The following is a 9,863-nucleotide window of genomic DNA, read 5'->3' as shown; positions in this document are numbered from 1 at the left end:
TTGGGAAAAGACTCGAACCCCATTGAGGGAAGCTCCACTCAAGGGGCTGCCGCCGGAGGAATTATACCTAGCCGTTTGGAGGATTTGGGTGGAAAGTTTATTGGAGAGGAAGTGGCTGGGGTTCAAAACAAGAACCATCCGCAACAGGTTCCACAAACCAGTGATTCAAGTCACGGTGAAGTAACTCAGTCTCTGCCAAATCATCAAGTTGGAGATGGGGATAATCAGGTATTGCCCAACTCTAATTTTGGGGAAAGGTCAATTGATGGAACTGTGGAGGTGGATGGGATGGAGCTGGAAGGAGGAGGCAATTCCTTACCCTCCTGTTGATGTTTGTTCTTCCCATTTTCTTATCGATGTGATGAAGATAATTATTTGGAATAGTAAGGGCGCTCTGAAGCCCAATTTTCAGAGGCATGTGAGGGAGTTGGTGTGTGTTCATGATCCAGCTGTGTTTGTGGTGATGGAAACTCGTCTCGGAGGGGACAGAGCTAAGAATATTACGGATCGTTTGCCGTTTGATGGAGCGATTCATGTGGATACAGTTGGATATTCTGGGGGTTTATGGTTGATGTGGAATGCTGATCAGGTGGAGGTTGCTACATTGGCCAAAACTGAACAAGAAATCCATGTCACTGTTAAGGTACGAGCTTCTAACCTTTCCTGGCTATTTTCAGCTATATATGCTAGTCCTAGACTTGCTGAGAGAACAATCTTATGGAATAATTTGATGCACACTGCGGAGTTGCATAGCATGCCCTGGGTTATTGCAGGAGACTTTAATGAGCCTCTCAATAATGTGGATAAGTTGGGGGGAAGAGAGGTCAGTATCAGTAGGTCTCTCCTTTTGAAAGATTGCCTAGATAAATGTAATATGATGGACTTGGGGTTTTCGGGTTCTAGGTTCACGTGGACTAACAAGAGAGATGCTCATGTTCTAGTCCAAGAACGCATTGATAGATTCTTTGTCAACATAGATTGGTGTACCATGTATCCTAATGCCAGAGTAACACATTTGACTAGATGCCATTCCGATCATTGTCTAGTTTTACTTGATACAACTCCCAATAGCTGGACAAGGCAGAATAGGCTCTTCAGGTTTCAAAGCTACTGGCTATCAGACCCTTCCTTTCCCCAAGTTGTCCAGAAAGCTTGGGCAGGAGCCCCTAGCCTTCAGGGAGCCATCAATAAGTTCTCTCATGTGGCTTCAGATTGGAATAAGGAGCATTTTGGCAACATCTTCGATAAGAAGAAAAGAATTATGGCTAGATTAGGAGGAATCCAGAGAGATTTAGCCAATTGTCCTTCGGTTTCTCTGGTGGAGTTGGAGAGGAAGCTTCAGGAAGATTTATGTAGAGTCTTGGATCAAGAGCAAGAATTATGGGCGCTTAAATCCAGAATGAATTGGATGTTGCTGGGAGATAGGAATACGTCCTTCTACCATATTTCTACTCTGGTTAGAAGAAAGAGGAATTCCATTACGGCTATTATGTTCAATACTAGGGAGTGGGTGCATGATGAAGTGGCAGTTAAGGAGGTTATTCGAAATGGTTTTTCTGATCTTTATACCATTTCCCATAGTTTCTCTGCCCTTATGGTCCCGGCTGGCTCTGCCTGGCAAGCTCAGTTATCCAATGAAGAGTGGGATAGTATTGATAGAGGTGCCTCGATTGATGAGATTAAGGCGGGTTTGTGGTCTCTGAAAGCCTTTAAAGCCCCTGGCCCTGATGGCCTCCATGCAGGCTTTTTTCAACGCTTCTGGCTTATAGTGGGCAGCTTAGTGATGGAAGAAGTGAAGAGGATTTTTGTTGCCAAGGAAGTCCCCGAGGAGTTAAATAGGACTTCCATCATGCTTATCCCAAAAATTCCTGGCCCGGAAACGCTTAGTAATTACCACCCTATTAGTCTGTGTAACACAGTATACAAGATTGTTTCCAAAATCTTGGTTGCCCGCCTTAGGCCTCTTCTTGGTAAGCTTATATCTCCTTACCAATCTGCCTTTGTGCCTGGTAGAAGAGGAACGGACAACGCCATTATTGTTCAAGAACTTGTTCACACTATTAGTAGGAAGAAGGGAAGGATTGGTTTCATGGCAATTAAAATTGATCTGGAAAAAGCTTATGATAAGCTTGAGTGGAGTTTTATTAGAGAAATGCTAATCAGAGTAAATCTTCCTCAAAATATTATTCAGTTAATGATGAGTTGTGTGTCGACGGTTTCTACCTCCATTGTGGTGAATGGGGGAGCTCTAGATCAAATTTTACCTTCAAGGGGCCTTAGACAAGGGGATCCTCTTTCCCCATATATTTTCATACTCTGTATGGACTTTCTTAGCCAACTCATTGAAGAAAAGTGTAGTACTAAGAGCTGGATGCCGGTGAAGGCATCGAAAAGTGGCATGGCCTTCTCTCATCTCTTCTTTGCGGATGACTTGGTTCTTTTTGCTAAAGCTGATCAGAAGAATTGTGCTGTTATAAGGGAGGTGCTAGATTTGTTCTGTAGTAGATCGGGTCATTCAGTCAGCAGGGCCAAATCTAGGGTCTATTTCTCCCCGAATGTTGAAAGGGATAAGAGGGAAGAGCTATGTGATATTTTGGGCTTTCAATCCACGCCCAATCTAGGAAAGTACCTAGGCATTCCCATCAAGCATCCGGGGCCCTCTTCTCAGGACTTCAATTTTGTTCTTGAGGGAGTAAAGCAGAAGCTGGCTGGTTGGAAGGCGAATCTCTTGTCTCTAGCGGATAGATCTGTCCTGGTTAAGCATGTGTCGTCCACCATGCCGAACTATGTTATGCAGTGTGCTCATCTTCCTTATAATATCATAGAAGGCATCGATCGAGTTAATAGAAATTTCTTATGGGGCTCAACTGACTCGGTGAAAAAAATGCATTGGGTGGGTTGGAGTAAAGTCACTAGACCGAAGGAAGAGGGGAGATTGGGTATCCAATCTGCCAAGGGAAGGAATCTAGCCCTTCTAGCGAAGTTAAATTGGAGATTCCAAACAGAAGGGGAATCTCTATGGGTTAAAGTGCTGAAAGGAAAATATTGCAGTACTTGGAGAGTGATTTCTAGGAATAGAGATAAGCTCCCGTGCTCTAGAGTTTGGACTGCTATGAAAAAGGGGAAAGAAACCTTCCAGAAGGGGGTTAGGTGGACTTGTGGCAGAGAGAGTAATCTTAACTTTTGGTTTGACAACTGGTCAAAGATTGGTGCTGTGAGGCAGATCATTCATGGCCCTATTCCTTGTGATCTAATGGATCTGAAAGTTAAAGATGTTGTTTCCGCTAATGGGTGGGATTGGCCTGCTACTTCCTTTGAGTTCCCAGATCCAATTAGGCAAGTGTTTGAAGCCATTCTGTTTGCTATGGCATCCCGTGGGGAGGACAGGTTGACTTGGAAAGATTCGGATAATGGTTTGTTTAATCTCGGTTCAGCTTACAAAATAGCTACTGACCAGGTTAATGCTGATTCCTTTAGGGGTATGTGGATTTGGAAGGCTAAGGTGTTACCGAGAATTCAATCTTTTGTGTGGCTGTGTTACCATGATAGTATCGGAGTGAAGGAGTGCCTCAATCATAGGGGTATGCTTCTTAACACCCACTGCCCTCTCTGTCATTCAGCTAGCGAATCTATTCTCCATGCTCTTCGTGATTGTAATGTGGTTAAGCATATATGGAACCAGCTGGGTGGAATTCGGGTTAATAGGTCCTTCTTCAGCAGCAACCTTCAGGAGTGGTTGGAGGAGAATGGAACCAAGCATCAGGTCATTGGTAGTTATGCTATTCCTTGGAGTATAATGTTTCTCTTTGCTATTTGGCTTATTTGGAAGCATAGAAACCAAGTAGTGTTCAAGGAGCAAAGGCCGAACCATAACTTAGCTAAGGAAATTTCTCAACGGGCTGTGGAGTTTTATTTCCTTGCTGGCTCTCATAAGGAAGCTGCCACCCGCATATATAAACCTATCCATTGGTGTAAGCCAGCTAATGGGTGGGTTAAATTGAACACAAATGGATCCTCTCTTGGTAACCCGGGTCGAGCAGGGGGAGGAGGTTTAATCCGTGATGAAGAAGGGAACTGGATTGTGGGCTTTGCACGCAAGATTGGTTCAACTACCAGCTTTCTTGCGAAACTTTGGGCCCTTTGTGATGGGCTAAATCTGTGTCTCAGTTACAATTTTGCTGTTGTAGAAGTAGAGTTAGATGCTAAAGCTATTGTGGAGGCCATTTCCAACCCGAATTACTCTAATGTATTTGTCTCACCTCTCATGGATGACTGTAGGCTCTTGGTGTCTCAGATCCCCCAGATTCGCCTTAGGCATTGTTATCGCAAAGCCAATAGGTGCGCTGATGAGCTTGCTCGTTTAGGTGGTCTTCAAGCCACGGATTTTGTTATGTTTATGTGCCCGCCTGTGGGTGTTGTTAAGCTTTTAGATTCTGACTTTAAAGGGTTGTACCTGAACAGGCTTTGTCCTGAGTTGTTTTGTTCTTCTTAGTTGGTTAATACATTCCTTTTTACCAAAAAAAAAAAAGAAATGGGTAAGAGAGTGAGAGATGCTGACAGAATGAGACGTACTAGATGGTTTAGATCGGTGGGGCTACATCAACGTGTCACTCTTGTTAGGCAGTGGGGCTCCCTAATGGTGCCTTCTACCAGAGTTTAAGGGAGTAGTTTAAGGAATATTTTTCAGTTTTTAAATAATATTATACGTATTTTTATATAATTTTTTATTTACATGTATTTTTAAAAAATATAAACAACGTTCTAAACGACCCCTAAATTATCCAGTCCAAATGCTTTTACCTTCTTAGCTTATGGATTTTTAATATTAACAGATTTGATCAAAGCGTTTACTCTTTTTCTTTTTTCTTTTGCTTTTTTTGATAAATTACAAATTATACTTTTAAAGTTTGGGAGTATTGGAAGTTTACATCCTGAAATTTCAAAATTTTAATTTTACACTTTGAAATTTCAGAATTTATATTTTACTCCTTAAAATTTGAGGATGTTTGGATTTTATACCATGACATTTTAGAATTTGGATTTTGCTCCCTAAATTTTAGAGGTATTTGGATTTTACACTCTAATATTTGGTGGTGTTTGAATTTTGCACCCTGAAGTTTCAAAATTTTGAGATATAAAATTCAAACACTCCAAATTTTAAGAGGTAAAATCCAAATTCTGTAAGGTTATGGTATAAAATCTAAATACTATAGTATAAAAGAGATTTTATTATTATTATTATTATTATTATTATTATTATTATTATTATTATTATATGTGTTTCAAAGGCCTAAAAAATGGATCACGTCAGGTGCACATTAAAAAAAATAAAATTAATAATACCTGATTTAAGGGTTTTTTTTTTTTCTTCCATCTAGCAATTTTAGTTTTATCAAATAAACTAAGATTTATTGATCCATCACTTGATAGTTTTGCCATGGTATTTTCTCTAAATTGTACGAAAACTCTTGCGGGCAAAATTTTGAATTCTAACAATTTATAAATTTCTTCTTTCTTTACTTCTTGTTTCTTTTGAAACTCTTCTAAATGTTCTTCACTGAAAGTTATTAATTTTAAATTTTCTATTTTTTTGTCATGGGATCATTGTTTGATAACTTTGATCAATAGACTATGCACATTATTTGTTTATATAATTAAGTAGAAGATATATACAGCCTACCAAAAGATAGTCCAATACTTTTTACATAGCTACACTTCAATTCTTACCAATTAAAAGTAAAAATTGACTATGCCAAAAATAATTATCTATTTCTAGCTTAAATAAATAATAATCATCTATTCAGAATATGAGTTCTTATTTTCATTGGAGGACTAAAAGCTTCCGAGAAGCATTACACCAGCGAGAATAGGAGGCATGGAGGTTAGGCCAATCGGAGGAGGGGCAATGTGTGAAATGGTGAAGCCACAAAGACAAAACCTGCTCTTGGTCCTCCTCTTGTTCCAACATCTCTATGCTCTCTTCCAACACTCTCTCCAGCTCAACTCTTTCACTCATGCTTAGAATTGGCACATCTGTGCCATTGCTTGCTCTACATAGCAATGGTAGCCATGATAAGAGCATCTTCTTCTTTGTTTGCCTTTGTTGCTCTTTCTTGCTTTCTTCAATTTCATAGAGTCCCAAATTTTTGGCTTGCTTGAACAAGAATGCTGCAATAATTAGATAGTTTAGTATTTCAAACCTTAGGTATCTATTTCAAGAAGAGTGGGCGAGGCGACAGATCTATGTCAACATCAAAATTTTTTTTTTTTTGGAGGGGGATCTATGTCAACATCATGATAAATAAAAAGTTGAATTACTATTTGTATAATTGACAACTCATCAATTTTAGTTTGTATAGTATTCCTAAACGTCAATTTGACCAAAAAATAAAAAATAAAAAAAATCAATTTGGACATCACAATTAGTCTCTTTATAACAACTTGAAATTGAATGAATTCCTCCGCATGGTAAATATGTGATACATCTTACAATTAAACTATGGGAAAAACTTAAGTTGTACTGTTTCTTAGGTTCCCCTTTTAAAATTCAGTCATGTTACTTTTTTTTCTTTTTTTTTTTATGAGATAAAAGTGTATTTTAATTAAGTACAGTCACATCTCATTTCCAATCTTTGATTTTGGGGTTTTTTTTTTTCTTTAAAAAATATGGTCCAAGTTTTAACAAAGTTGGCATTGCTTTCATCTAATGTGTTGCATTGGTATTTGACTCAAATAATGAATGCATATGCAGGAAAAAGATTGAGAATGAAGGAAGGAACCTTAAAACCGTGTATACTGTATAATTGTAATTAGAATGTCGTGCACCCCAAATCTAGTGGAATTTTCAATTTTCTAATAATCTTCCTTCGTTGAAAAGTCAAATCAAGATGGCTATAGCCGCCGATCCCTATTAAAACTTGTAGTTAAAATAAATAAATCCCAAATTAGAACTAATCTTCACTTCCATGCCTGATGATGACAAAATAATTAAGGTCTGATTAAATAATCCTGATCGAGTAAAGGTACTACAATACATGAAGAGTTGAAGACAAATACAATTCATAAACATGTCCGGAAAGCAGTTGAAGAAGGACCGCCAAACTAATCCTCAAGCATTACATAGACTTTGTCCCAAGTGACACATAAATTTACGCACCAATAATACCCATACGAATAAGTCATCGAAGAAGCATATTCTCTCGCAAGAGCCGTCAGAACAATACTAAATAATAATCTTAGACTTGTATATGTCCCTCGCATATCTTCTGTATTTGTAATCTAATCAATTTTAAATTTACATGCTCGAATATTTTTATGCAAGTATCAAATTTTTCTTAAACTTATCCAAATATTCTTTTTGTAATTCAAGATTTTGAATTTGATTTATCAATTCAATTATTAATTTTTCATTCTCTTCACTCTTGGTGAGAGTATTAATAGATTTAATAACATTACAACAAAAATCTCTACAATTAATTTTAATATTAAGTGTAATAAACTAACGTAATAAGTTATGATTGATTGTCAATTACTTTTATACTTACTTAACTTTTTTCTTTTTTTTTTTCTTTTTCCTTACGTTAGTATAACCCCTTTTATTTTTTGAGAATCGTGTCAGTATAGCCTAGCTTTTTTTTTTTTTTTTTTTTTGATGTCCAGTATAGCCTAGCTAATTACTGTGGGTACTCACTTGGTACATTCAGCCATAATTAATTAATTTGAAAATTACACTGTATAGTTCTAAAGCTTTACTTTTATCCCCAAACATTAACATATTTGCTTTATATCCCTATCAGAGTAGGGTTGAAGCTCATTCCTGCATTCACTTTTGATTCGTTTGTCGGGATTTATTTTAAATTATATTCGTGTACTTTAATTTATATAGATCTATTTTAAATTATATTCATCTACTTTCATTTATATAGGACAAAATAATATATACTTAAGCATAGTTGTTGAGATGACAATGCATATTTGTGTTTTTAATTTAATTAAATATTTTAATGTAATATATTTAAGACTTAGGATTTATTTAGATACGGTCTATTATTGAAAATTAAAAATTTTTTTTAGGAAAGTTAAAAATTAAAAAATAAAAATACTGTAATAAAATTATTTTTAAATATATAAATACTATCGTCAGAATTAATTTTAAAATTATTTTTACTAAAAAAAAAAAATTACTTACTAATCTTATAAACAGTACATAAGATCCAAAAAGAAAAACACACTCATTGAAAAACGCACAAAACGCCATTTCCAAAATCACGTTTATAACAAACTTTTGTCTTTCATATAGCATTTTAAAACTTTACTATTTTAGACATATTTGTGTTGGATTTATTTTAAGTACAATGAAGCAATAAGACAATAACAGTAAACTCCGATAATCTAATTCAGGCAAAGCATATTAATCATATTCTAGAAATTTTAGAAAGAGAATAAAAATAATATACCTGAGATCTTTACAAGGGAACCTTGTAGCCGAGGCTGAGCCCAAAGACCCAACCAAGCCAAATTCGAAGCCACCGCCCACTTGGAAACAGCTTCCTCCGCGCAGCCACAAGCCACCAACTTCTGAGCCAACCACAACGACTCAGCCGCCAGTTTCTCACCCGAACAAGGCTCCAACCCGTTCATCCCAACCGGGCTCTTCTTACTAATCCCGAACCTCCGAACCACCTTCAAAACCCAGCTCAAACTATACTCGACCGGTCCAGAACCAGAGCCGCCATCCCCAGCTCGGTCCTCCTGACCCCCTTGCTCAACCACAGCGGCTTCAAGCTGAGTAAGAGTCCTATCAAAAGCCAATGAAAGTACCTTACGGTTGACTTCACGTAAAGCCTCTGAACCTTCCCTATTATTCTCATCAAGAAGCTTCTCTGCTAAAGATCGAACAACTTCATACTTTCTAGAGCTAACTGGGATGTCATTAACTATGGACAGAAGCTGTGAAAGTGCTCGAGAAATACCCGAATCGCCGGTGGGCACGTAGTTATTGTCAGTCTTCTTTGTAGTAGGGTTTTGGGGAATAGGGTTGAGGAGGGAAGGAAAGAAAGAAGGAAGAATACGAAGAAGGAAAAGGAAGGCAGCGATTAAAGTGTAGCGAATGAGTTCGAGGAGTTTGTATTTTTCGGCTATGTTGACAACGGATTTATCGGCATAGATGAATAGAGTGGTCAACAGATTTCGGAGGAGAAGAGGAGCCATGGTGGTCGGCGAAGAACCTTCCATCATGCCCATATGATTGTTTTTGGTCGATGTGGGTTTGTGTGAATCAGTGAATATGCTTATGAATTTAAGGACTGAAGGAGTGATATTGGTTGTGGGATTGTTGATGGATAGGTGGTGAGAATCGTGAGATGTGGCCTGGTTGTAAGGAACTGAGATTGAGATTTCTAATGCTATTTATTTGAAAGAGATGTGGGGTACAACTACAAGTGCACAACTGTTTGGTGGCTGTGTGCCTGTGTTCTTATAGAAAGACAGTTGCGTGAAGACCACAATTAATTTTCCTTTTATTTATTTAGATTTTAATTTGTTTTTATTTTTTTTTTTTTTGGTAAAATACGGTAACGTACCATGAGGTTTAGAATAATGCTAAAAGCATCCAAAACTTCTTTAAAATGTCCAATTTAATCCTTTAACCATTAACGGCGTGGAAGGCCATTTGTGCATTAGAGACATGAGAGAGAAGTAGAGATGAGAGAAAGAAGATCCACGAGGGTAAAATTTGGCCTAGCAAAGGAAAAGAAAATAGAAAGAGATAAAAGAGAATCAAGTGAGAAAGAGAGGAAAATGAAAAGAAACAAGAGATATGGATAAGGCCAAGTGTGTGGAGGTGTGGTGTTGATTGTGAGGAT

General features: G+C 37.5%; 1 protein-coding gene across 1 annotated transcript; it reads right to left on the bottom strand.

Annotated features, from left to right (window-relative positions):
- Nucleotides 1-5,625: 5,625 nt before the first annotated feature.
- On the bottom strand, nt 5,626-9,445 carry LOC126705995 (uncharacterized). Its single transcript, XM_050405239.1, has 2 exons — nt 8,457-9,445; nt 5,626-6,168 (listed from the first exon to the last, which is right to left on the bottom strand). Exons 1-2 carry the CDS (start codon nt 9,241-9,243, stop codon nt 5,822-5,824), a joined length of 1,134 nt encoding a protein of 377 aa, XP_050261196.1. The 5' UTR covers nt 9,244-9,445; the 3' UTR covers nt 5,626-5,821.
- Nucleotides 9,446-9,863: the final 418 nt, after the last annotated feature.

This window comes from Quercus robur, chromosome 11, assembly GCF_932294415.1.
Source record: "Quercus robur chromosome 11, dhQueRobu3.1, whole genome shotgun sequence".
In the NCBI taxonomy this organism is placed as follows: Eukaryota; Viridiplantae; Streptophyta; class Magnoliopsida; order Fagales; family Fagaceae; genus Quercus; species Quercus robur.
Note: the sequence above shows the minus strand (reverse complement) of the source record. Positions and strands in the feature narration are given on the sequence as shown.